Raw genomic sequence first — 26,192 nt, 5'->3', positions numbered from 1 at the left:
ATTAATTTTTTATGCGGTTTATTTCGTCTGTATGATTAATATTTGGTGAGTCTAATTGGTTCCAAACAATCTTGGGTATTTCGCTAAAGCCTCCTATGTATGTATATATTACAAAGACAATATTCCCTTCTTCTGTTTCTATACTGTGATGAGGAATTAGAATCTTATCATTAACTGGAGCAGTGCCATCCGACCTAATTGTTGAAATCCCCTGTTCGGGCAAATCGCTGGCACTACTCCAAGGCCAACTTCCTTCACAAACTCTTTTATAAGATTGCCACCTTGGCACTTATTGAACATCGCCGTGCACCATAATCATGCGTTCTTCAATTCTGATTGGTATTGGAACAACTCTAAATAACGCTGATGCATGTCGACCAATCAAAGGTATCTTCTTAGCCCCTAGCTGTTAGGTTATGTTGGGTCTATAGGGCTGCTCGGGTGGCAAGTCTGCCCATTGTGATGCCCACACTCGTCACGGGATATTGTCCGGTGCCTTGGTTCTTGGCTTACCCGCGGGGTGTGGCGTGAGAAGGCGGTGTCGCGGTACTGCTACCGCCAGGGTGCCCGTACCGAAAGATATGCGGCAGTCCGTTGCAATTAGTTTGGCAAGGCTTTCCTGACCAATACTGATCCAGAGTTCCTTGCCGTTCCCCATGTCAAGCGCTATCCCCTTGTGATGGTCCAGTCAGATGCCTCCAGGATCCGGTTCTGTGCCTTGATCAGAACGAGTGTGTACCCATCCGCCTTGATCGGGGGAGGAATCCACACCTTCATTATCGTTCTCCGAATCTGATCCGTAGGGACCACGGCCAAAGTTCACCAAATACCACGAAGGTATTTTGCCGATGCCCTGTATCCCGCTTGCAGCCGCTTGCGTAGGGTCTCAGCCTCCATGCCTTGTGGCACCGCCTTCTGCGGCTCCTCGTTGTATCCGAGTCGAAAGAAGGCCGTAGCCAACTCTGCTTCCTACACTGAGGGACCTGTGAAGACGAAGCATCCGTCTGTGGTTCCCGGTTCTAGATCCTCTATCGTCCCTTTCTGTCTGCGGATCATTCTGTTGCTTGTGGCATTACGCGATTTGGCAGCCAAGCACTCCACTGCCATTTCGGGTTTCCTGCAGTCACAGGATATCGACGCCGGGGGGCCTGCGCTCGCACCCCCAATAACCGCCGGTACTGTCTCTCCGACGCCCTGCACCTTAACTGTTGAATCGTTATCGGACATTTCCCCCATAACGGATGTGTTTTATCCCTACCGCCAGGGTGAACTACTTTTGGGTTCGGCGCTCCCCCATGACCTGCCCGGCTTGGGTGGCCCTTCTGGCAGCATACGCTACCGCCGGTATAGCCGTTGAATTCCTTACGCTTACTAAGCCCCCTCATCGCGGCAAGATGGTAGTTCTCCGAGCGGGTAGACAAAAGACATAGAGATTTACGAATCATAAGCTCACATACATACTGACTGAGTACCATGTGCACAAGTAGAGGCGCGGCCTTTTCCGCGGCTCACAACATTCCCGCTCGTTTCGAAATTCAGAATTGAGACCCTACTACAGAGAACTGACTCTTCTTTCATTATATTATGTTCATCGTTTCGTTTAGTTTCCACAGGAAAAGTGACCTTGCTATTAAAGTCATCACATGGATAACATCACCTCATAAACTGAAACAAACTCCAACCGATTAAAACAGCACCAGTCTCCTCTCGCTTTTTGGATACACAACGTCACAAGCATTGGTCGCACTCGTGTACCGATGCCAGGAGAGTACAAACAAATCACAGAAATCGCCCACTGAAAGAGGATAAGATGCCGCAACAAGGCAAGAACGAGCTACCGGGGAATGTCCGTCGGACTGTTTTCCATACCGATCTACAGACACTGCAGTTGCCCAGGCAGAAACCTCCAGAACAGCAACAGAAGCCGACTTCCATCCAGGATCTGTATCCAAGTCCTCCTCCGCCACCCTATCAGAATGTGCCCCAGCATCAGGTAGGAAAACCGCCTCAAGATAAGAACTATACAAAAAAACCTTCCTTTGGGAATCCTCAGAATATGCAGCAGATGATGCAGCAGCCACATGATAAGCAGACTCGTAAGAATACCCCCAAGATGATGCAGCAAAATCAGCAGACGAAGTACCAGAATCCCCCTAAAAAGGATCCGTACGAGGGGCCTCCTCTGAAGGCTAATCATGATCAGTTGAACCAGCAGCCACCTCAGGGGTATCGAGTGTCTGCTTATCAGAATTGTACAGAAAATCCTACGCATGGGAATCCTCAGATAATGCAGCAGCCTCCACAGCAATCCAAAATGATGCGGCAATGTCATTCGACCGAATACCAGAATCCCTCAAAGAAGGATCCGTATATAAAGCAGCTACAGCAGGAGTATCGGGAGGAATGTTTTTGCATTTCACTTAAGCAGCTGTCGCATTCGAATCATTCACAGAAGCAGCTGTTCTCGAATGATCCTCAAGAACAGGTACAGCGAAATCTGAGCCAGAATAAAGCACCTGCTAGACGATGCAGCTCCATGGCCAAAGTCGTTCCAGTGCCACGTACAGAGTGCAACAGCCGCCAGGTGCCGCATAACCTTTGTAGGAACGCGGACTCTCGCCCACCCTCATTCATGGCCGATAAAGCCAAGGAGATATTTTCACCCGAAGGCTGCGATAAGGACAACCACAAGATGGGATCCAAAGGCAAGCTGTCAAAATACGAGAATCAGCTGTCTGGCACGGAGAGCAACTGCAGCTCCACGAAAGCGTCTGTTATCAGTGCGAAGAGCGGGGACGAACTGCGTTCCATGGTCCTTGAGGAGCTGAAGCTGCAGTTGGCGCTTAGGGGACTTTCCAATATGGTTAAGAAGGGGGAGATATTGGATCCGGAACCGTCTACGTGTGACAAATCGGCCTCTAATCGGTCCAAGTCCTTCAAGTCGAAGGAGAAAGCATCCACAAGTGCATGTGCAGCTCTGGAGACGGGGCCGCAGGTCGATTACAGTAATGATGTAGATGAAATAGTGAAATGCAAGGTCATCACTCCCATGATACGTAAGATACAGAAAACGTATCTTAAAAATCTTCGCGACGAGATTGATCTGGTGGAGTATCTGGAGCGGGTGCCAGCTGCCATCAGTGAGCTGTGCAAGAACGCTGGTATTAAGGACCAGAGCAAACTAAAAAAGTGACTCCGGTCCTTTTCTTATTTATTCGTTGAGTTTTAATATATTTCTGTATACATTTCTTACAAATAAAACGTTGGTGGCATCTACAGCCCAATGTTAACAGAGCAATGTTCAGATGTAACATCGTGACCAATACGCCACAGGGCGTGACTTTAAGAATAACAGTGACAGGGATGCGAGGACGCTACTATCGATTAAGTTGCAAAACCATCGGATGTTTAGAATGATCGATTCGTCATCAAACATTTCCATCAAAAACAGTTTTAAATAATTTTAAAAAATATACAGTTTGGTACAAAGTTTGATATACCCAATTCTTTTGACCTTCCACTATTGGAGCAGATAATATCCTGCGAATATGTATATTAGAGCGGGTCAATTTGTATGGGACAAAACAAAACGTGATATGCGCCACCAGAGTCGGGGAGATATTGGAATCGCTGGCTGCGACCAGTCGTATAAACTAATTAAAATTGTTACGAACCTTTTGGTGGTGGGGCAAAACCGGCTAGCCAGTCTACCCAGGGCTGGGTACTTTCAACAAATCGAACACCTCGGACAACAATTGAAACATCTACAAAACAAAACAGAAAATAAAGAAAGAAAACGACACTTCAAAAATAAATCTTACGGACGCTACTCGACAAACGATTTCCTACCAAAACGTGGACCAGGTTGAGGCGTTGATGTCGTACCTCCGACGTACCCACCCACCAGAGCTCCGGATCAGACCATGTCGGATCTCCCTGCGAAACACTTAACTATTCATTTTTTCGTTATAATTCTTATACACATCCTACTCATATCGGTGGCGCGTCCGCCTATTCCCGCCCCTCAGCTTAATACAATGGGGTAGATATTATATAATTAAATAAATATGACTAAATAAATAGGATTAAATAAATAAGGTATAAATATTAATAGCTGCATATGGCTGAGAACGGAAAAATAAATATGGACGGCCTGACGAAAACAGACAGAGAACAACAAAAAAAATTTAAGTAGACAGTTGTTTTTTCTTTAAATATATACTTTGGTTTTTTTCTAGGGTTGGGGTGCCGTGGAGAGCGCCCTCCGTGGCAGGGCAAGTGACCAGGATCCCGTGGGCCGAAAGACTTGAAGAGACCAATATAAAAGAGGCCAGGATATCAAAGAAATTCCTTCTACTGTTAAGATAAGCTTCCGGCTTTTCCCACTTTTGGAGCGACTCACTTCTATTGTTTCGGAAGCTCCTGGGTCTTCCCGCTGGTCAGCTCGAAATCCTTCCCTGTCTCTCTCTTCCTGATCCAGATTTTCAGTTCTCGTGTCTGCCAAATTTATTTTTTCCTCTCGGTTTATTCCCAGCTTCTCGCAAATGCCACCTTGCAGCTGCTGCTCGTCGTAGTGGTGTGGTTTGGTCGGCGGTAGGGGCGGCTTGACAGAGGGGAGGGGAGCAGTCCTCCAGCAGACTGGATTTAGAACAGGGCAGCCACCATATGCGTGATGGGGGTGATGATGGAACGGATGGATGGACTGGCACACGATGCAGAAGCACATTGACATTGACCCTCCTTACACGACGACCGTCAATGATCAACCGACTGAATGCTAATCTGAACTTGATCTAATGATGACCCGGCCACGATCGCAAACGGTCCCCACACAAGACAACTAAGGGAAGCCGAAGGTCCCCAACTTAAAAATACAATTTTTTTTTTTAATTATTAAATTCTAAAAAATTATAAAATTATACTCAGCTGACTGAATACGGGTATAAGTAGAGTCGGGTCCCCAGAAGCGACTCACGCGTTCCTTCTCGTTTTTTTATTGTGTGCCCGGAAAGATGGTGAAGTTTTAGTTCTTTTAATTCTAGCTTGTGCGTTTTCAAATAATATAATTAATTTTTGTATGCGGTTTATTTCGTCTGTATGATTAATATTTGGTGAGTCTAATTGGTTCCAAACAATCTTGGGTATTTCGCTAAAGCCTCCTATGTATGTATATATTACAAAGACAATATTCCCTTCTTCTGTTTCTATACTGTGATGAGGAATTAGAATCTTATCATTAACTGGAGCAGTGCCATCCGACCTAATTGTTGAAATCCCCTGTTCGGGCAAATCGCTGGCACTACTCCAAGGCCAACTTCCTTCACAAACTCTTTTATAAGATTGCCACCTTGGCACTTATTGAACATCGCCGTGCACCATAATCATGCGTTCTTCAATTCTGATTGGTATTGGAACAACTCTAAATAACGCTGATGCATGTCGACCAATCAAAGGTATCTTCTTAGCCCCTAGCTGTTAGGTTAGGTTGGGTCTATAGGGCTGCTCGGGTGGCAAGTCTGCCCATTGTGATGCCCACACTCGTCACGGGATATTGTCCGGTGCCTTGGTTCTTGGCTTACCCGCGGGGTGTGGCGTGAGAAGGCGGTGTCGCGGTACTGCTACCGCCAGGGTGCCCGTACCGAAAGATATGCGGCAGTCCGTTGCAATTAGTTTGGCAAGGCTTTCCTGACCAATACTGATCCAGAGTTCCTTGCCGTTCCCCTTGTCAAGCGCTATCCCCTTGTGATGGTCCAGTCAGATGTCTCCAGGATCCGGTTCTGTGCCTTGATCAGAACGAGTGTGTCCCCATCCGCCTTGATCGGGGGAGGAATCCACACCTTCATTATCGTTCTCCGAATCTGATCCGTAGGGACCACGGCCAAAGTTCACCAAATACCACGAAGGTATTTTGCCGATGCCCTGTATTCCGCTTGCAGCCGCTTGCGTAGGGTCTCAGCCTCCGTCTTCTCGTCCATCACAGTTGGTGGACCCGAGACGACCTGGATGTTGGGAGCCGTGCCTTGTGGCACCGCCTTCTGCGGCTCCTCGTTGTATCCGAGTCGAAAGAAAGCCGTAGCCAACTCTGCTTCCGACACTGAGGGACCAGTGAAGACGAAGCATCCGTCTGTGGTTCCCGGTTCTAGATCTAGGACGACCTTTCTGTCTGCGGATCCTTCTGTTGCTTGTGGCATTACGCGATTTGGCAGCCAAGCACTCCACTGCCATTTCGGGTTTCCTGCAGTCACAGGATATCGACGCCGGGGGGCCTGCGCTCGCACCCCCAATAACCGCCGGTACTGTCTCTCCGACGCCCTGCACCTTAACTGTTGAATCGTTATCGGACATTTCCCCCATAACGGATGTGTTTTATCCCTACCGCCAGGGTGAACTACTTTTGGGTTCGGCGCTCCCCCATGACCTGCCCGGCTTGGGTGGCCCTTCTGGCAGCATACGCTACCGCCGGTATAGCTGTTGGATTCCTTACGCTTACTAAGCCCCCTCATCGCGGCAAGATGGTAGTTCTCCGAGCGGGTAGACAAAAGACATAGAGATTTACGAATCATAAGCTCACATACATACTGACTGAGTACCATGTGCATAAGTAGAGGCGCGGCCTTTTCCGCGGCTCACAACATTCCCGCTCGTTTCGAAATTCAGAATTGAGACCCTACTACAGAGAACTGACTCGACTTTATATTCTTTATATTCTTCTTATATTATGTTCATCGTTTCGTTTAGTTTCCACAGGAAAAGTGACCTTGCTATTAAAGTCATCACATGGATAACATCACCTCATAAACTGAAACAAACTCCAACCGATTAAAACAGCACCAGTCTCCTCTCGCTTTTTGGATACACAACGTCACAAGCATTGGTCGCACTCGTGTACCGATGCCAGGAGAGTACAAACAAATCACAGAAATCGCCCACTGAAAGAGGATAAGATGCCGCAACAAGGCAAGAACGAGCTACCGGGGAATGTCCGTCGGACTGTTTCCCATACCGATCTACAGACACTGCAGTTGCCCAGGCAGAAACCTCCAGAACAGCAACAGAAGCCGACTTCCATCCAGGATCTGTATCCAAGTCCTCCTCCGCCACCCTATCAGAATGTGCCCCAGCATCAGGTAGGAAAACCGCCTCAAGATAAGAACTATACAAAAAAACCTTCCTTTGGGAATCCTCAGAATATGCAGCAGATGATGCAGCAGCCACATGATAAGCAGACTCGTAAGAATACCCCCAAGATGATGCAGCAAAATCAGCAGACGAAGTACCAGAATCCCCCTAAAAAGGATCCGTACGAGGGGCCTCCTCTGAAGGCTAATCATGATCAGTTGAACCAGCAGCCACCTCAGGAGTATCGAGTGTCTGCTTATCAGAATTGTACAGAAAATCCTACGCATGGGAATCCTCAGATAATGCAGCCGCCTCCACAGCAATCCAAAATGATGCGGCAATGTCATTCGACCGAATACCAGAATCCCCCTAAGAAGGATCCGTATATAAAGCAGCTACAGCAGGAGTATCGGGAGGAATGTTTTTGCATTTCACTTAAGCAGCTGTCGCATTCGAATCATTCACAGAAGCAGCTGTTCTCGAATGATCCTCAAGAACAGGCACAGCGAAATCTGAGCCAGAATAAAGCACCTGCTAGACGATGCAGCTCCATGGCCAAAGTCGTTCCAGTGCCACGTACAGAGTGCAACAGCCGCCAGGTGCCGCATAACCTTTGTAGGAACGCGGACTCTCGCCCACCCTCATTCATGGCCGATAAAGCCAAGGAGATATTTTCACCCGAAGGCTGCGATAAGGACAACCACAAGATGGGATCCAAAGGCAAGCTGTCAAAATACGAGAATCAGCTGTCTGGCACGGAGAGCAACTGCAGCTCCACGACAGCGTCTGTTATCAGTGCGAAGAGCGGGGACGAACTGCGTTCCATGGTCCTTGAGGAGCTGAAGCTGCAGTTGGCGCTTAGGGGACTTTCCAATATGGTTAAGAAGGGGAGATATTGGATCCGGAACCGTCTACGTGTGACAAATCGGCCTCTAATCGGTCCAAGTCCTTCAAGTCGAAGGAGAAAGCATCCACAAGTGCATGTGCAGCTCTGGAGACGGGGCCGCAGGTCGATTACAGTAATGATGATGTAGATGAAATAGTGAAATGCAAGGTCATCACTCCCATGATACGTAAGATACAGAAAACGTATCTTAAAAATCTTCGCGACGAGATTGATCTGGTGGAGTATCTGGAGCGGGTGCCAGCTGCCATCAGTGAGCTGTGCAAGAACGCTGGTATTAAGGACCAGAGCAAACTAAAAAAGTGACTCCGGTCCTTTTCTTATTTATTCGTTGAGCTTTAATATATTTCTGTATACATTTCTTACAAATAAAACTGGCATCTACAGCCCAATGTTAACAGAGCAATGTTCAGATGTAACATCGTGACCAAAACGCCACAGGGAGTGACTTTAAGAATAACAGTGACAGGGATGCGAGGACGCTACTATCGATTAAGTTGCAAAACCATCGGATGTTTAGAATGATCGATTCGTCATCAAACATTTCCATCAAAAACAGTTTTAAATAATTTTAAAAAATATACAGTTTGGTACAAAGTTTGATATACCCAATTCTTTTGACCTTCCACTATTGGAGCAGATAATATCCTGCGAATATGTATATTAGAGCGGGTCAATTTGTATTGGCCACCAGAGTCGGGGAGATATTGGAATCGCTGGCTGCGACCAGTCGTATAAACTAATTAAAATTGTTACGAACCTTTTGGTGGTGGGGCAAAACCGGCTAGCCAGTCATCCCAGGGCTGGGTACTTTCAACAAATCGAACACCTCGGACAACAATTGAAACAGCTACAAAACAAAACAGAAAATAAAGACAGAAAACGACACTTCAAAAATAAATCTTACGGACGCTACTCGACAAACGATCTCCTACCAGGAGGTTGAGGCGTTGATGTCGTACCTCCGACGTACCCACCCACCAGAGATCCGGATCAGACCATGTCGGATCTCCCTGCGAAACACTTAACTATTGATTTTTTCGTTATAATTCTTATTCACATCCTACTCATATCGGTGGCGCGTCCGCCTATTCCCGCCAGCTTAATACAATGGGGTAGATATTATATAATTAAATAAATATGACTAAATAAATAGGATTAAATAAATAAGGTATAAATATTAATAGCTGCATATGGCTAAGTACGGAAAATAAATATGGACGGCCTGACGAAAACAGACAGAGAATATGTGCACAGGTATAGGGACAGCTCAACAAAAAAAATTTAAGTAGACAATTTATATATATTCTTTGCTTTTTTTTCTAGGCTTGGGGTGCCGTGGAGAGCTCCATCCGTGGCAGGGCGAGTGACCAGGATCCCGTGGGACGAAAGACTTGAAGAGACCAATATAAAAGAGGCCAGGATATCAAAGAAATTCCTTCTATTGTTAAGATAAGCTTCCGGCTTTTCCCACTTTTGGTGCGACTCACTTCTATTGTTTCGGAAGCTCCTGGGTCTTCCCGCTGGTTAGCCCGAAATCCTTCCCTGTCCCTCTCTTCCTGATCCAGATTTTCTGGAATCACAAAAACTTTGAGTGATGGCCATGATTCCATCCTCATCTCACTCACTCTGCTTAGAAAAAAAAACTGTCACACTTTCCACGTACTTATGCCGCCGACGGTTTTTTTTTTATAACTATCTTCGTACTCCGGCGTAGCTGCTCTATGCAATCCCTCTGCTGATCCCCAGTGATCTCTTCTATAGCCCTTGAACCAGGTCCAAGGGCATGTCCTGATTCTGGCTGGTTACCGCTCTCTTTCCTTTTGGGGGTGTGGGTGAGCTGTCTTCGGGAAACCGCTATGGATTTAACTTTCTCCTCTCTCAAACTCCCGGATAACCCGACCAGATAATAAAAAAACCAAATACCAAAGAGTCGATGGGTCTGAGAGGGTATTTAAATAATCTAGTCCTAATGTTACACATGTTTTATAAACTTATGTATATAAAAGTAGAGTCGCGGCAACAATAACGTTCCCCCTCGCTCATTTTATTATTTGGGTTCTAATTTATGTGTAATAAATTACTTGGTACCAAAAGACCAATTACAAACAATTTGGTTTCTTCAAGGGAAGACAACTTTATTCATACAGGTGAAAGGCTAACAACAATTAGCTGAAGATTGCAAAAAATAACGCTAAATATCAAATCAGCATATGAACACTGCACAAAATAAATTTATATTTTCTGAAAGCAAACATAACTCTAAACAAAAACCGTTTGCAGTCGGCTTTGGAACATTTAAACCCTGAATGCATTGGTAACACATAAATCCGGGGACCTTTCAGTCGTTCTTTTGTTTTATATTGTTTATTTATCCTTCCTAGAACTATAAATTTACAAAACAGGTACTAGTCACTCTGACTTGTCAATTTTTTTCTTGCCAAGACCAGATTCAATTAATATTCTGGTTATAAAAAAAACAACTGTCACTTTAGTTTCCAGGAAAACTGGTTTGGAATCGAAATCATTTTTAAGGTAGTACTCTTGGGCTCAGTTTTTCCAGTTGCTGTTCCAAAAAGTGTCCCTTTTAATTGATTGTTTTGGAAATTTTAGTAATTTCTTTTGCCCGAATTGCATACCCTTTATGTTCTGATATTTGCAATCCAATAAAAAATATGTAAGTACATATACATGAATTCCTAACGAGCATTAATGGCCAGTCGATGTAGCCCATTCCTGTTGTCAGATATTCTGCAAAATAGTCCCAAATTATTAAAGCCATCTGCATACGTACCTTTATTGTTAATAAATAAACCAAATACCAAAGAGTCGATGGGTCTGAGAGGGTATTTAAATAATCTAAATAACCGAATGTTACACTGGGCCAACGATATAATCAGGGGCAAAGAAGGAAGATTAACTAAGAGCCCGGCTAATTTTCTAATTTCGCAATGTAATGTTGTTGGGTCCGGTTTGGGAACCGGGTGGAATTGAAAGTGGCAGGAAAAGGGCTTCGTGGGGACACAGAGGAGGGCTCAAGGATGCCAAGGATGTGTCTGTTCTTGTTATTGCTTTAGGCCATCTCCATCTCCATCTCCCTGCCCCTGCAACTCTTACTGTTTCTAGCTGAAATTCTTGCAGAGCGCATTAAAAATAATTATGCTTATGCTGCTGGAAAATTTGCTGACTTACATACAAGTATTCATATGACCAAATGGGTTACCCACCCCACCCATAAGGGAGTACGTTGTATGTTACATATACCCATATATGTATGTACATGTGATGGCAGTCAAAGACCACACGAGAGGACGAAAGTGGAAGGAACCGAGCTGCAAAAATATTTGCACAACATTCTTAAGCTCAACCGAAACGAAAAGTTATGAAAAATGTTATGAAAATTTATCTTTGGCTGTCCCCTCCCACACTCCTCAGCGAACGCTGGACTGGACGGAGAGCGGACAGCTTCGCTATCGCCTTGGAACCTCCTTGGCCTGGGCCTGGGCCTGGGCCTGGGTATCTAGCTGGCCTGCGGTTTATGTGGCCACATTTTAATTGAAATAACTTTGATAATGTTGCCTGCAACTGAAAAAACAAGATAAATACGAGTATATGCAGCAAAAATATCCAAAAATTGAAAATGGATAAAGAAAAAGCCGGAAAAAAGTTTCCCATCGAAATTAAGTTTTCGTCAATGCACACGCAATTGAATGAGTTAAGGTTAAGGGAGGGAAATATTCTGTACCGTAAATAAGTACGGTAGATAGGTATGTATAAGTATGATAAGTGTATATATGTGTGTTAAATTAAATGTTCAATAATTAACAGAAATAGACTTAACAACAGAATCTGCTGGGGCTCCTTGGCTCCTCTAGGCCTCTGCGTTGACGAACTCCGAAAGGTCGAAACAGTCCACATGATTGGCAAGTGTTGGTGCCTCTGGATGCGATTAAACATCTGTTCTTAGGTCAGCATGCGCACCAGCTCGATGCTGAAACAGAACGGAAAGCTCTGGTCCGGCACATATGTACATGTGTGAGTCCACACTGCTGTGCCACCCGTGAAGTCAGGAATCCATCAGGTGGGGCTGCTGAGATTTTTGAGCGGTACCATCGACCCATTTACTCGAACGCGAAGAAGATTCGATCCTGGTCGATTTCGGACTGACTGGGCTTGATCTCGCCCGAATAGCAGCCAGATAAAGGCCTTCAAGGAGTCCAGGTCCAGCTGAGGCTCACTATGAAGCTGAAAGGGTGAAAGCGCGGAAGCGAGTTAGCCTTTATCTGCCTCGTTGGACGTAGCTAACAGACCTAATGTGCCTCCAGCACATCCATATGAGGCTCTCCGGGTTTTCCCATGTGTGTGGACTCCTCCATCGCCTCTGCAAACTCATCCTGTTCCAAGATAACCATTTTTTCCTGCACTTCGGCGACTTCTATAAGTATCTGTCTATAGGTATCTGTCTGCTAATCGGTGGCATGTTATTTAATTCTGATTTTTATTTGTCTACAAATCCATCGGGGTAAATTTCAATTTGTTCCTATAAAACCTTTTTTTATTATCGATAGTTTTAGTTCGAGTTGAGTCGCTCTTTTCGAAGAACATAAGCAAAGGAAACGCTAAGATACTCGTAGTCCGATTTGATCAAGTATATGTACATATATTCAGTAAAACCAACAAAAAATATGAGCCGGAATCTATAGATTTATTCTACATGGAATAATACTGCTAGGCAGATGGGACTGACTTGCAGTTGGGATTACCTAAATCTTTTATTAGAAATATCAGATTAGTGTAGCTTATGCAGTTACTAGGGGCCACAAGGCAGACTAAGCATAGTGGAGGCTGAGGACAAAGTGAACGTCCATTTTGACGGCCGGTTTACGCACAACCACGGCGCCCCCCTGTCGCATGACCTCGAGCGTCTGTTTTACCCCGTTGACGGTGATGGTGGCACTGCTGGGCACATGCTCAAGTCCGGCAATGACGATGCGCTCAATCCAGGCATCGGACTTGTACTTGGGCTTGCCAATGAAGTTGTTGGTTAGCCGATTGTCGGTAAACTCGTAGTTCACATAGATGTATTGGCCCTGCCGATATTCGTAGGATTTCTCATCGTCCAGGTAGAGTGTGCCGGCAGCTTTGCTTTCGCGATCCAGGCAAATGATCACAGTGTAGGGGTCGTGCAACATCAGAGTAGCTGCTCGACGCTGGCGCTCCTTCTTAGCCAGAATGCTGCCACCGCGCTGCCACACTGGGATCTGCAATGAAGCAAAGGTAGGAGAATGATACAGAAAACGTGATAAGCTTAGAAGGTTCAGGCGTCTATACACAGTGCAACAGGACAAAAAATATATTACCTTGTATTCGGTAACCGGAACAGACACATATCCTACACGATCCTGACGCTCGTACGTCTCCACATCGTACCACAAGTCTCCGTTTTTCTTGTCATCGATGGCCGGGAAGTAGACATCTACCTTGCTGACGCCCTGCTGCATGACCGGTCTGACCAGTAGGCGATCCTGTACCAGCAGTTGGTTATCGATGCCAAATGCCTCCTTGTCCAGCGGATAGTGTGTGAGCAATGGACGGATCACCGGCTCCCCAGTCAGCTCCAGCTCATAGAAAGCGGTGTACCAGAGCGGCAGGTATGAGTAGCGCTTCTTGATCGCGTTTTGAATGACAAGACGAGTGCGCTCGGGATAGAGCCATGGCTCCCGGCGCTTGGTATCGATATGAGCATGGGCCCGGAAGAAGGGTAGGAAGGCACCAGTCTGATACCAGCGCTCCAGCAGCTCGGTATCGGGATTGCCGAAGAAGCCGCCGACGTCGGCACCGCAGAAGGAGAATCCGGCCACAGCCTCTGTCAGGCACATCTTGATCGAGTGCTGCAGATGCGGCCAGTCGGCCAGGTTGTCACCCGTCCATATGGCTGCATAACGCTGAGAGCCAGCAAAGTGGCCCCGAGTGAGTATAAAGGGACGCTGGCTAGGATCGCGCTGCTTCAGGCCGGCAAAGGAGCCCATCAAATGCATGTGGGCGTAGAGATTGTGGACATCGCGGTGCTCCCAGTTGCCGTAATGAATCAGATCCTTAGGCGCTGTTATCTCAGGTCCATTAAAGACGGACGGCTCATTCATATCGTTCCACACCATCACATCTGCGGTGACCGTCTGAAACCGGGATGGATCGAACTGGCTGGCATAGTACTGCCGCACGTCCGGGTTGAAGAAGTCCGGATAGCTGGCAGATCCCGGCCAGCACCAGCCCTCGTAATCGTTGCCCTCCCGCGTCTTCACATAGTAGCCCTTGTCTGTGCAGTCTTGGTGGAAGAAGTAGCCATTGTCTCGTTTGATATGGGGATCGATAATAATCACCAGATGACGGCCCAGCTCGGTGAGATTCTTGATCATGGTCAGCGGCTGGGAGAACTTGAACTTGTCCCACGTAAAATAGCGTTTGCCATCGGTATACTCAATGTCCAGCCACATGGTGTCCATGGGTATATTGAACTCATCGAACTTGGCAGACACCGCGGTCACGTCCCGCTCGTCATTGTAGTTCCAGCGACTCTGGTGGTAGCCCAGCGAGAAAAGCTGCGGCAGCTCATGGGTGCCGGTGAGGGCGGCGTACTGCTTGAAGACATCAATGGGCTTGGGGCCCAGCAGGATGAACGCATCGACAATGCCCGATTCGGATATGAAATGAGCCCCCGGCGGAGGTGTTTTCCTTGAGCCGGAAACAAAGTTCACCAACGAAGAGACAACATTTGTCTCTGAGGTCTGGATATCCACCCAGGTCTCTGCTGCATTCTGCCAATAAACGCCAGCAGTGCGCTGTGCTCTGTGCAAAGAGAATGATTATGACAATGGTAATAGTCACAGACTATTGGGTATTATAGCTAGTACACACCCATGGCCGTAGATCACCGGCACAGAACCATACAAGGCCATCTTGCTGTCCACAATGTACTCGAACACATCCAGATTGTACAAACGATAGGGATCCGTGCCAGACGTCGATTTCAACACAAAGCTGTCTGCATGCTCGGGTATACCAAAGAGAATCTCAGCAGCGGGGAAGGAGAAGTCTAGGGCCACTGCCTCCGGGCCGTAGGGCTTGGAGTCGTGATGCGATTTAAAGTTCTCCTCCCAGGCGCCGGGGTCGTCGATCGAGTCGGACAATTTTGGTGTCTCAACGGCACCGTCCTGGTCCTCCTGTTCGCCATCGCGCTGCTCGGTCGGCTCATTGGGCTTCTGGCGCAGATGCTCGAAGTACAGCCAGTTCTTGGAATTGACGGACACAACCAAAACATCGTGCTCGTAGAAATCAATGTGGAAGGGGTCGCCGTGGATGACAGCCTTGTTTTGTTTGGAAGTGATGGTGATCTGCCCATCGGTCTCTTTCTGGACGTGAATGCGCCCGGCCTCCGGCTGTCCCTTGAGGGCATGCTCCACCTTATAGCGGGGTCGCAGTGGCTGCTTTTCGTCGATCTGCAGGCGGAACGAACTGCCCGCCAGGGCTTCCAGCTTGAAGGAGAACTGATGGTGGTTATCCTTGTTAATCAGATCGCCAGTCAGCGAGTCCATATAGGAGTTCACGGTGCCCGGTATTAGGGCATACTTGCTGCCCGAGCTCTGCACCTTCCGCGAGCGGCTGCAATGAAAATATGATTCAACAGTGATGATGAAGGTGAAGGCCAACATTTACGTATGGTCTTGATACTGACCGACAGAAGCTGCTTTGTTCGCATGTCTTGAAATTGTTTGGATCGACGCCAGATGCATAGGCGGCCAAGGCGCAGGCAACGGCCAAAATACAGAGACCGTAGCCCATTCTGAGGTTATTTGTGTTGCCCTGAAGCGAGCTCTTCTCCGTTTCTTGATCGCTGTCCGATTGATTCAAATCGCTGTTAAAGTTGTTTTTGTATTCAACCATGAAAATATAAGACACCTTTGATTATGATAGAAGTGTATATATAAATCAAATCAAAACTTGTCAGGTTGAATCAGATGGTTTATTGACCTACTAAGTTTTAAAAGCTATCTAAAAGTACACGTCACACATGGCCACAAATAGTATAACTGCGATTGAGGAGCAAATTAACCTTGCCCATAACCTGCCAATGCAACTCAATCGCCGGGTGTCCCGGAGCAAACCAGCCACTCTGCCAGAAAATGTTTGGTGTGAATATGGGAAATGGGAGAAGTGCGTGAAAGGGGCAATTAAAAGTATGGTTGCCGGTTAGTGTTTCACTTTACTCTGTTATTACTGCAATAATGATGCTTTAATGTCACCTTTCAAATTCAGATTTATATATTAATTTTAGATGGCAGCACTTTTTCGGCAGAAACAGAAGCGTTAGCCGTATTAACTATAATTTAATGGAAAAAGTGCACTAAAAACGGCACGGCACGTAGTGCTGCATCACTTACGTAGAGATGGCCAAGTAACGATGGCACTTGTATCGTATAAATATCGGTTACGTTACGGCTGTTTTCAAAGTTAATTTAATTATTAATAATCATAATATTGTCATTTTATTGCAAATATATAAGAATTTTAATAAAATATTATTTCATCAATTTGTTTTCCTGCTGTATTTTAACAAGTCAGGCGATAGCTGCAGCAGTGATGCCAGATCTCAAATACAAAGTGGGGCACCATTAAAATGTTTCAAAATAAAAAAATTTCTGATGTAAATAAATGTATTCAGATTCTAAACATGTATGTAATACATTTGAGTGCGGCATAAATTATTTCTGCAACATGGAATAGACATTTCATGGATTCTAATAGCGAATCAAGTTGCTGACTGGGAAGGAGCGACGCAGACTCATGCACTTCTCCCGATCGATGAACAAGGCATTGACCTTGTTGCGCAGGTCCACCTCCAGGGTGCAGCGGGTCTTCAGCAGGCCCTGGTGTGTGGCCTCCGACTCCTGCAGCTTGTGGTGGAGCGAATCCACAGCGCCCTGAATGTCATACACCTCCTGGACCAAACGCTCCTGGGCATGATCCCTAAAACGAATTGAATCAAATGAGTATATCAGAGGCAGCAAATACTAAAGTGCTCTTACTTGCAGAGCTCGACGCCCTCGCGATGACAACGCGCCTCGAGGCGCGTCTGGGCCACCTTGAGCGGCATTGACTTGTCCTGTATGGCCTTCTGGAGCAGAAACAGATGCTTCTCCATATCGAACAGCTCCTGCTGCACCTTCTGCAAGTGCAGCTGCACGCGGTTCTTGGCCTCGGCCATCTCCTGGGCCCGTCTGTCGAACGCATTGTTGGTGTTGCTCCAAAAGTCCCATACGGTGGTAGCCACCGCATTAACCACGTTCTGGGAATCACTGCGCAACTGGGACAGCTTGGCGCGCTCAGCCTGCGAACTGTAACGATACGAAAGAACCCACATTAATATCTGGGGCAAACGGACCAAGACCTTTCGCCCACTCACCGTCTAACATGCTCGCTGCTGGCCTGAGCCCATGACTCCTGGGTGCTGACCGAGGGATCGTACTTCTCGATGCCGCCGTAATAGGCGATGCCACGACTGTAGTTGTTCAGCTGGTGACACATCGAGTCGATGCCCAAGGACGACTCCTTGTGGGACACATCATCCTCCAGCAGGTGCTGGGCACCGCGGCAATCGAGTGCCTGCTTTGGAGATCTTCTCATGTAACCCACTGAGCCGATCACGCGACAGCCTCAGATTGTTAATCTCCACCAAAAGAGCCTTCTCGACGATGTCGTGCACCTTCTCGGTGCCCTGGCGCGACTCGCGGTGGAACAAGCACTCCTGGGCGATGTGAAGTGGTATCTCCAGGTCTAGCAATGCCTTGCCGCACTGCCGCTGCAGCTCGTTAATGTCGGCCATCTCGGCGATCAGCTTCTCCAGCTCGGCATTTAGTTCGTTGCGCCAGAAGGTCAGGTCTGTGATGCGCTCACCTATGCGGCGGCCTGCATCTCGCTGCCCCGAGGTGGCCTTCTCGTCGGCTTCGCGCATCAGGCGAACTGCATCATTTCGCATCCGCTCGGACAGATTGCTAATAGAGTAGAAAATGACAGCGTTCTTACAGATTTGATTTGGAGAAAAGCCCTTTTGCGAACGGACTATTGAACCTATTGAAACCACCAAGTGCCCCATGCCCGTCCCATATATGTATGCAGCCTTCATCAATTACTCACCGATTCATGTTGGACTCGGAGTACTTGGTCATGTTGTTGTTGTACCACTCGTTGTTGGTATATCGCGTGTAAAGGGCAGCACGGGCGGCATGCTGGGGATTGCGATCGAAGCCGGTGACCAAATTTGGAAAGATCATCCCGTCTGTCTTCATGCCCTTGGGCAGGAAGCATTGCTTCGTCAGCTGATTGGTCACCGGCTGCTCCGGCAGATGCTTCACCTGGATCAGCTCGTAGGCCATGGCCGGCCGCCACGGATGCCGCTGTGAAGTCTCGTAAGCGGCGCCGACACGGGGTGGCACTGTCGGTCCGCTGACTGGTTCCATGCAGGGCGGGGCACCCGCATGGCTCCACGGCTGCAATTGCGAATACATGACCGTGGTTGGCGGCACGCCGGAGCTATTGCCCGTATTGCCATTGTGCTGTTGGCTCATCTCGATCGAATCGTGAGCTGTGTTCGCGTGTGCGTGAAGAACTGGGAATTTGTGCCACTATTAATTTTGTTGTGCGCAAAACGGAAACGGAAAATGTGAAAAACTACAAATTTGTGTATTTTCTTAGAAAACTGAAAAAAAAACTGAACAATCGAACTCAACGTATGCTCGTGCTGTGCTGTGTTCGAGGACTGACTGAATCTACACTGACAGAGCCTGAAACCCAGGCAGAAATTTTTCCTTTGCCTGCTTGGTGGCTCAGGCTTTGTACAACAAAGTCGCCCAGCTGGATGTGCTGAGTGTGCTGGGTGTGCTGGGTGCCACATTACATTTGATTAATTATATGATTGATTTAGATGATGGTACATAGGATTCCATGAGATTGCGATGATCCTTGCGCTCGTGGTACTCGTTCATGTCAGCGGTGGGCCATTTGTCCAGCAGATTGTCCTTGACCAGGCGATGATCGAAGATGCGATTTTCGAGAAAAGAGTGCTTGTGGAACTTGGTGACCTCTTGCCCCTTCAACGGTGCCATTTCGGTGCTGTCTCTGTCTACCCTGTCACTCACAATGGGCACGCTAGAGCGCAGCAGCAAATTCTTGAGGGTCTCGGGCGCCTTTTGCTGCGGATTCGGATAGCGTTGGCTCAGAAAGTGATCCTCGTTGGCCCAGCAGAGCATCGGTTCAGCTCGAAAGTATTTTTTTTCGGTCGGTCGCTCGCTCGGTCCCGCTCTGTGGTCTGGTCGGGTCTGCAGTTGCGCGGCGATTGGGCCTCCACAGTCGCCCTTTGCTGCTGGCTCGTCAACTTTTTATTGATTAAACTTGGTTACTTTGGCAGCGGGTTTGGTTGGCATTGGTTTGCTGCTGCCCGTTCTTGTAGAATCAATGGCAATAATGCGGGTTTATTGACCCACTTGTGTGGTGGCGACGGGTTCGTTCAAACTGGGACAAGGCGCGCTCGGAGTGTACAAATTATTGACCTTGCCCACACTCCCCAGTCGATTGGGCACCGCCAAATTGTCATGGCAGTGAACCTACAATCTGCTGCGACGTTGGGAGAGTCGGAAATCTCTCTCTAGACGAGCAGCATGAGGCAATCTTTCCTCCAAGAGTTGATGCTTATGGCCGTACACATGTAAATTTAACTATTAAACTCTTTAATTGTATACATAGATTAGGTGTATGTATAACTAGGATTTGACTACAGAATTAGCAACGCAAAGATTATAACAGATCGATGACTAGTTGGGGCTACCGCCTATGCCCACCGGTGCCCCAGCGGGCTCCTTTTGTTTAAGATTCTTCTCGAAGCGCTCGAACTCCTTGTCGGCCATTCTGTCGGCGTCGTCGAACACCTGCACCACGGACTCCACCTCAGGTATGTAAAACTGCAGCATGTTCTGCACGCCGTTCTTCAGGGTGACAATCGAGCTGGGACAGGATGAGCAGGAGCCCTGCATCTTCAACTTGACAACACCGCCCTCGTAGCCCATGAAGACGATGTCGCCGCCATCCTCCTGGACTGTTGGTCGGATGCGTGTGTCAAGCAGCTCTTTGATCATCATTACTGTTTCGTCATCGTCTTCGAGTATCTCCGTATCGGCATTGGGTCGAGCCTCATGCAATATGGGCAGCCCAGTGGCAAAGAAGTCCATGATGACGGCAAATACTTCTGGCTTTATCAGACTCCACTCGGCGCCTTCCTCCTTGGAGATGGTGATGAAGTCAGAGCCAAAGAACACAGCCCGTACGCCCTCGACGCGAAACAGCATTTTGGCTGCGAAAAAAGTGTTGGGATCGTTAATTGGGATGGACCGACGTTCAGCCAGTAGTGTAACTAATCACCTAATGGACTGGAGTGGGCAGCCATTCCACTGGGGAAATCATAGGTATTTCCCTTGCCCAGCACCTCGATGCCAGGCAGAAACTTAAGACTGTCTGGATTCGGTGTGTCCTGCGTCTGGATGAACATGCTCCGCTTCCCGACCGACGACACCACCTCCTGACGCAAAAGTCCTGGTGCTGGCCGACCATAAGCCGGCTGCGGCGTAGTACGCTGCCCGGACACAAAGCCCGCGAATGCTCGGACACCTTGCTGGCTGCTGCGAAAAGGGAATCGAATAAAGTTAATCCATGGTTGGTGGGAACGCCATTACTTACAGCTGGCCAACGGCGATGTTACGCAGAGTAATTCTTGCTGAGTACGACAGTAATTTCGACATTTCGTTGGTGATTATGAATTGAAACCAGTGTGACCCCTGGATTTATTGACAAAATATACCGCCTTACCCTCTGAAATATACTGAAATATACCTTCATATTTTCAAAATATACCGTAAATATACCCACTTAATCCTCCTCTATTTAAAAAGGTGAACACTTTTCAATTGCACAATTTTCTATAAATTATGCTACCGCATACTCCAGAATATTCTCCAGACACCTCTCAAAAACCATAGCTCTATGATCTTTCTCCACTTTTTTACCTCTACATATTAGAGCCCTGTATGAATCCACAGCATCATGTCTCTTTAATGCTTTCGATCAATATGAATCCTTCCTTCAGTCAGATCAGAATTCGAATTACTAAAAGCCTAGTGAGGGCAAGCAAATTTCAGTCTCTGAAATGGCTCAGAACTAACCACAAAACATTCCCTTGCTAATTGCAATATCTGAAATTCTTGTTTTGTTTCAGTGTACGCATACCCACAACTAAAGACTTTCAGGCAGAAGGAAAAACAAATAATAGTAAATTTGGCGAAAGAGAAACCAAATGGAGCAATAGTCTTCTATCATGAACAGACAGAACTACTGCCATGTGCTGTCAAGCTTAAGGAAACCCACCACGCACCCATCTGGAGCACCGATATATAAGTTCAGCTTGTTCTACATATAAGGTTATTCGTTTATTAAACATTTAGGTATACAGTAGCTCAAAATGTATTCATTCAAGTTGTAGCATCTATAATTTCTCGTACGGTTAATAGAACATTTTCACTAGGGGTTGGATTAATTGTGTTACCGATCCTCCTGCCAAAATGTTGTGTATCGCGGCAATAAGTATACCCAAGTACAAATTATTAGGCGTTTTAGGAACAGATACTATGACACAACTTAAATGAATAAAATTTGCACTTGCTATACATAAAGGTTAGTCTGATGCTTGCTCAATACTCTTCATATGTGAAATTGGTACCGAACAATGTGTTGCAAACATTGACGGCCACATTGCGACGTGCGATTTTCTTTGAGCGCCCATTGGCCGTAAACTCCTGGTTGTCAACGATCACACCGAGACACTGGGGCACGTTGGGCTTGTCGCCAGCGGTGCCATAGTCCACATACGAAATTCCAGGACGCATCTAAAAGGGGAAAATTGGTCACGTAAATTCGAGCTGGACTTCTCTCTCTCTCTCTGATCTAAGTCAACTTACAATGCAAAGCAATGTGGCCGGGTGCATGGTCTGCCAGTTTGGGGGCAATTCAGCACGCACTGGTGGCTTCTTCGGCTCCTTGGGGAGGACGGGGACTGCTGCATTGGCGTCCCCCTGCTGCGGCTGTGCATTGGCCGATGGATGCATTTCGGGCACAACGTAACCGTCGCGCTCCCACTCGCTGAATAATTTGTATATGGCAAATGATGCCAAATTGAGCATTGGCAATTCGTCTTCGGGCGATTCAGTGTCGCTTTCATTGGTGTCCATGGATTCGGAGACAGTCGCTGGCTGGACTTCCTCAACAATCGGCTTGGGCCTGCGCGGCTTTGGCTTCATTTTGGCAATGATATAATCACGCAGAGCATGCTCACAGGCCAAATTTTTGGCCGACATCTTGGAAAGCCCCTTTCCCTGGTACTGGTTCGAGTTGACCGTGACAATGGCAGTGAATCCGCCATCAGGATTGCTGTTGATGGTAAAATCACTTATGTTAATGCCCTTCAATTCGTTGAGAGCCATCAAAGCATTTTTCGGCAGCATCGACTTGCGGAGCTGGCGATTTTGGCGCTGCTTCTTATCGCGAGTGCGCTCTGAAAATTAGCAAAAAAAAAAAAGGTGAATTATATTCGATTTTATGGGAGCTGGAGATTGAGGCAAATCGTTTACGGATCTTAGATTCTGATGCTTACCCGATGACTTCTTGCGCTTCTGGAAAATCTTCTTGAACGGGATCTTTCCTCCGTTGCCATTTTCGGCGCTTATATCGATGTAAAACCCTTCGCTAGCGCTTTCAACGGGCGACGACTCGTCCTCGGCCATGGGAATTGGTTCATCCTTGACAATTATTGGAAGAGGCAAGGCACTAACTGCTGCCGGTGCCTCTTTTTTCTTTGTCTGCGTTTCTTTAGCTGCGACTGGAGCCGGCACTGGAGTTGGGGCTGGCACCGAGACTGCAGATGCCTGCGGCTGAGGGTTTGCCGGCGGTTGAATCAAGGGCTTGGCCGTGGCATTCGGGTTCTAAATTATGGGAAAATTTCATTAATCATCAAGACGACACAAATAATGGGAAGCTGGTTTGTTTATTTTCTTTTGTTTTGTGGTTTGTTCTTCTAAGAAAAGAGGGTATCCAGTGCCTGAGTTAGATGCCCGGGAAGCTTCAGGCAGTGATCGAGGCTGCCTGGGATCAGAGCAACCAAAAAAAACAAAACTTTTACCAATCAAAATCATCTTACATGCCAGTCAATCGATCTACTACATCAGAAGTGGGTGGCTTGCGGGAGGCTCACGGGAGCTCGGTCCTACTAAAAACCATAGTTCAGGAATTAGCCATGACCATTCCTGCAACCAAACTGACCCAAAACGAAAGTCTGCCTCAGCGAAACCATGTGCCAACCAAACAATGGTTTCTCTCTTATCTGGCCAAAGGGCATTCCGGATGACCCCAACGCTGGCGTTCAGTACGCCTTTTGTGCGTATTGAGCGCCATATGTTGGCTCATTCGGCCCCTGGCTACTGGTATTTCGTTTTGGGTACTATCAGTGAAGTAAATGAGCATTGCTATCTAGCGCAAAACTAATAATTTTAAGTTACAATTTCGTGTGAATGAATTTTCAGTAGCCATAAAAGTCTGCGAAAACCGCAAGTCCAGCTGAATTCTATCGTAATTGCTGGCCATTTTTTGTACATATGTTTAACTAATGCGTCGAATGCAGCACCAAGCACCAAGGATCTGGTTAGATTTACTGTTTTTCCCCTTGAATGGGATGGTATGGGTATGGTATGGGATGCGGTTTCTGATTCTGATGCTGATACAGCTTGGACACCGGTCTGCACTTTCGATTAACACGCTTTTATGGCTATTGCAAATAAATTCACAATTGGGGGGCTGAACACACACATTTTTCATATTGTGCGCTGCAAATTATATAAATAAAAAACAGAAATACAGTTATTACAATAAATGTTTGCTTAAGTTTTTAAAGCGAATTCAACAAAATTATTTCTATATGTATGTATGTATTTGCGTGTGTATATATTGTGTATGTTTTTATGTGTGAATGGTTATGCATATTCGAGTAGTTCTGTGTGTGTTTGTTTAAGTATATTCACATAATTTGTACATTTTTTACCGCTTGTACCACGAGGTGTCACTTGAAAAATTAAGAACATATTTTTAAGGCACACTTTTTTTCCCCTGAGATGCCCCTCAGATGATGCTGTCACGCACTTTAAATTACGGTACCGCTCAATTAAAAGAAGCAGCATTATCTATTATTATTATTATCGTGTTATTTTATTTAATGCATTATTTGGCGAAAAACAAGAAGAAAAACATTTTTAACTTGAAAAAAACGCAATTCTGTTTGTTTACATACATATGCATGTACATACATATGCCTTGCTTGCATTTTTGCAAGCATTTTTGCTGTTCGGAGAATAGCATTGATTTTTTAAACAAAAGAATCTAACTTATGTCTACCTTTACATACAATGTATGTATGCAAGAAGTTTGTGCATATGCATGTACATGTGTATGTGCAAATATATGTATTTACATTAAAAAATACATTTTGCTGCCCGTGTTTAAACGGCCGCGAAGCTTAATTTAATTGATGGCAATTGTTGTTGAGTGCGTTATTAGGTGTTTCGCACAATTCTTTATATATATTTATTCAAACTTACATAGATTCCTCCGGAAACAAATGATTTGTTGTTGGCAGAAGTTGCTCTTCGAGATCGATTCATCCTGCTGTTTTATATATTCTGACCAACCAACTCAAATTTTTCTAATAAAATGAGTCAATTCTCTGTATAAAGGTGTCAACTATCGATAGTATCGATATTTTGCTGCTAGCCTCTACTATCGATGGTTTTGAGACTATCATGATAGTATCGAGCTACAGTCGTTGCGCTTTTAATATGTTTGGATTGTCTGCTATAAGATACGAAGACACATTTGTAAACAAATCATCGACAGGTGGCATCTAATTTTTACAATGGACAAGTTCCTAAAAGGTTTCAATGGTTTTTTAATAATTATTAGAGCTATCACGATAGTATCGATTGTTTTTTCAAAACATTCAACGTTGATATTTCTCAATTTTGATATTCCGTTTAATATTACTAGCTAGCTGGGACTTTCAGCCCTAAACAAATAATTTTATCCAATTCCTCAATGAATTTTGTTTAGGATTGGCTAGTTTTTAGAAGTCCTTTTTATTGGATTATTTACATATTAAGGTTCAAACAAAAACAACATAAAACGAATGTGTCGTCGTTTTGTGGCGTTACCAGACTCCTGCAATTCGTAGTTGCTGCGGGCTGCCTTACCGTGATATTTAGTGATATGAAATTCGTCAATTTTGATATTCAGTTTAATATTACTATATAGATGGCCCTCTCAGCCCTAAAAAAAATAATTTTATCCAATTCCTCCATGAATTTTGTTTAGGATTGGCTAGTTTTCAGAACTATTTTTCATTAAATTGTTTACATATTAAGGTTCAAACAAAACCGGCCAAAGCATAAAACGTAAATGTTGACTAAATGTGACGTCAGTGTTGCTGGTCAACCAAGTTTCTTGTATGCGTATGTACTTTTGTATACCTTATTTCTTTTAATTGATGCTAATTTTGTTGTTCCAAGCTCCATTGAAACATTATTTATGATTTTATACTAGATTGACATGTTTTTTACCTATTAATGCATATGTTTTGTTTTATATAGATACATTTATCCCGGTTCTGATACCTATTATTGGTAGTCGTGAGCTGCAAAACTTTGTTAAAATCTTTAGAACAGAGACTGAGTAGTTTTTGCATTAATTGGAGCCTGAAAGTTCAAACAATATCTCAAGTCCATAATATCCATTTTCCCAAGGTATGCAGATTGTTGCTCATTCCGTGCCAAAGTTGCACAACAATGCTGCTACTTCATTTCCCCATGTTGCTGAAATTTTTCCCATACAAATCAAATGTATCAATGAATCTTCATTCCATACGCGTTCCCGTTACGAACATGTTTCTCACACCACGAAAATGAGGGGAAAGTCACCACAAAAATTCTCTCTTCACCACTGAAAAGAGAGCAAATTTTAAAAACCCACCACG

At 45.9% G+C, this 26,192-nt stretch overlaps 6 protein-coding genes across 9 annotated transcripts; 2 read left to right on the top strand and 4 right to left on the bottom strand.

Moving 5' to 3' along the window:
* Positions 1–1,614: 1,614 nt before the first annotated feature.
* LOC111070408 (transcriptional regulator DEF1) lies at positions 1,615–3,294 on the top strand. The gene is made up of 2 exons (XM_022360922.2): positions 1,615–1,993; positions 2,054–3,294. The coding sequence occupies exons 1-2, from the start codon at positions 1,811–1,813 to the stop codon at positions 3,191–3,193; spliced, it is 1,323 nt and encodes a 440-aa protein (XP_022216614.2). The 5' UTR covers positions 1,615–1,810; the 3' UTR covers positions 3,194–3,294.
* Positions 3,295–6,747: 3,453 nt separating this feature from the next.
* Positions 6,748–8,329, top strand: LOC121405432. The gene is made up of 3 exons (XM_041596102.1): positions 6,748–7,127; positions 7,188–7,997; positions 8,066–8,329. The coding sequence occupies exons 1-3, from the start codon at positions 6,945–6,947 to the stop codon at positions 8,327–8,329; spliced, it is 1,257 nt and encodes a 418-aa protein (XP_041452036.1). The 5' UTR covers positions 6,748–6,944.
* Positions 8,330–12,707: 4,378 nt separating this feature from the next.
* Positions 12,708–16,437, bottom strand: LOC111070404 (neutral alpha-glucosidase AB). 2 transcript variants are annotated; one of them, XM_022360916.2, is made up of 5 exons: positions 16,324–16,437; positions 15,756–15,935; positions 14,939–15,682; positions 13,384–14,869; positions 12,708–13,284 (listed from the first exon to the last, which is right to left on the bottom strand). In XM_022360916.2, the coding sequence occupies exons 2-5, from the start codon at positions 15,860–15,862 to the stop codon at positions 12,853–12,855; spliced, it is 2,769 nt and encodes a 922-aa protein (XP_022216608.2). In that variant the 5' UTR covers positions 15,863–15,935; positions 16,324–16,437; the 3' UTR covers positions 12,708–12,852. The 2 variants fall into 2 exon arrangements, with proteins under 2 accessions (XP_022216608.2, XP_022216607.2); XM_022360915.2 differs by lacking the exon at positions 16,324–16,437 and adding an exon at positions 16,083–16,108.
* A 283-nt stretch (positions 16,438–16,720) lies between these two features.
* On the bottom strand, positions 16,721–18,847 carry LOC111070406 (tektin-3-like). Its single transcript, XM_022360917.2, is given in 5 exon segments — positions 16,721–17,047; positions 17,107–17,415; positions 17,484–17,689; positions 17,691–18,072; positions 18,215–18,847. Coding segments are annotated over 5 exon segments (1,557 nt in total). The 5' UTR covers positions 18,646–18,847; the 3' UTR covers positions 16,721–16,818.
* A 939-nt stretch (positions 18,848–19,786) lies between these two features.
* Positions 19,787–20,917, bottom strand: LOC111070402 (NFU1 iron-sulfur cluster scaffold homolog, mitochondrial). 2 transcript variants are annotated; one of them, XM_022360910.2, is made up of 3 exons: positions 20,807–20,917; positions 20,492–20,748; positions 19,787–20,423 (listed from the first exon to the last, which is right to left on the bottom strand). In XM_022360910.2, exons 1-3 carry the CDS (start codon positions 20,866–20,868, stop codon positions 19,888–19,890), a joined length of 855 nt encoding a protein of 284 aa, XP_022216602.1. In that variant the 5' UTR covers positions 20,869–20,917; the 3' UTR covers positions 19,787–19,887. The 2 variants fall into 2 exon arrangements, with proteins under 2 accessions (XP_022216602.1, XP_022216603.1); XM_022360911.2 differs by having other exon boundaries at positions 20,492–20,745; positions 20,807–20,909.
* Positions 20,918–21,533: 616 nt separating this feature from the next.
* LOC111070437 lies at positions 21,534–24,875 on the bottom strand. Of its 2 annotated transcripts, XM_041596108.1 has the most exons (5): positions 24,766–24,849; positions 23,981–23,997; positions 22,773–23,100; positions 22,081–22,673; positions 21,534–22,008 (listed from the first exon to the last, which is right to left on the bottom strand). In XM_041596108.1, the coding sequence occupies exons 2-5, from the start codon at positions 23,987–23,989 to the stop codon at positions 21,814–21,816; spliced, it is 1,125 nt and encodes a 374-aa protein (XP_041452042.1). In that variant the 5' UTR covers positions 23,990–23,997; positions 24,766–24,849; the 3' UTR covers positions 21,534–21,813. The 2 variants fall into 2 exon arrangements, with proteins under 2 accessions (XP_041452042.1, XP_022216657.2); XM_022360965.2 differs by lacking the exon at positions 23,981–23,997 and having other exon boundaries at positions 24,766–24,875.
* Positions 24,876–26,192: the final 1,317 nt, after the last annotated feature.

This window comes from Drosophila obscura, unplaced genomic scaffold (assembly GCF_018151105.1).
Source record: "Drosophila obscura isolate BZ-5 IFL unplaced genomic scaffold, ASM1815110v1 contig_96, whole genome shotgun sequence".
In the NCBI taxonomy this organism is placed as follows: Eukaryota; Metazoa; Arthropoda; class Insecta; order Diptera; family Drosophilidae; genus Drosophila; species Drosophila obscura.
This window is presented reverse-complemented; position numbering and strand designations above follow the sequence as displayed.

Excerpts from the sequence above, each read along its gene's own strand:
- LOC121405432 (XM_041596102.1), top strand. The coding sequence starts at position 6,945 with ATGCCGCAACAAGGCAAGAACGAGCTACCGGGGAATGTCCGTCGGACT. Across the intron at positions 7,128-7,187 it reads AGAATGTGCCCCAGCATCAG|AATATGCAGCAGATGATGCA; the intron begins GTAGGAAAACCG and ends GGGAATCCTCAG. Across the intron at positions 7,998-8,065 it reads TTAGGGGACTTTCCAATATG|TCCTTCAAGTCGAAGGAGAA; the intron begins GTTAAGAAGGGG and ends AATCGGTCCAAG.
- LOC111070408 (XM_022360922.2), top strand. The coding sequence starts at position 1,811 with ATGCCGCAACAAGGCAAGAACGAGCTACCGGGGAATGTCCGTCGGACT. Across the intron at positions 1,994-2,053 it reads AGAATGTGCCCCAGCATCAG|AATATGCAGCAGATGATGCA; the intron begins GTAGGAAAACCG and ends GGGAATCCTCAG.
- LOC111070402 (XM_022360910.2), bottom strand. The coding sequence starts at position 20,868 with ATGTCGAAATTACTGTCGTACTCAGCAAGAATTACTCTGCGTAACATC. Across the intron at positions 20,749-20,806 it reads AACATCGCCGTTGGCCAGCT|CAGCCAGCAAGGTGTCCGAG; the intron begins GTAAGTAATGGC and ends CCCTTTTCGCAG. Across the intron at positions 20,424-20,491 it reads TGCCCACTCCAGTCCATTAG|CCAAAATGCTGTTTCGCGTC; the intron begins GTGATTAGTTAC and ends CTTTTTTCGCAG.
- LOC111070437 (XM_022360965.2), bottom strand. The coding sequence starts at position 24,828 with ATGAATCGATCTCGAAGAGCAACTTCTGCCAACAACAAATCATTTGTT. Across the intron at positions 23,101-24,765 it reads TTGTTTCCGGAGGAATCTAT|AACCCGAATGCCACGGCCAA; the intron begins GTAAGTTTGAAT and ends CCCATAATTTAG. Across the intron at positions 22,009-22,080 it reads CGGCCACATTGCTTTGCATT|ATGCGTCCTGGAATTTCGTA; the intron begins GTAAGTTGACTT and ends TTCCCCTTTTAG.
- LOC111070404 (XM_022360915.2), bottom strand. Across the intron at positions 14,870-14,938 it reads CCGGTGATCTACGGCCATGG|AGCACAGCGCACTGCTGGCG; the intron begins GTGTGTACTAGC and ends CTCTTTGCACAG. Across the intron at positions 13,285-13,383 it reads TTCCGGTTACCGAATACAAG|ATCCCAGTGTGGCAGCGCGG; the intron begins GTAATATATTTT and ends GCTTCATTGCAG.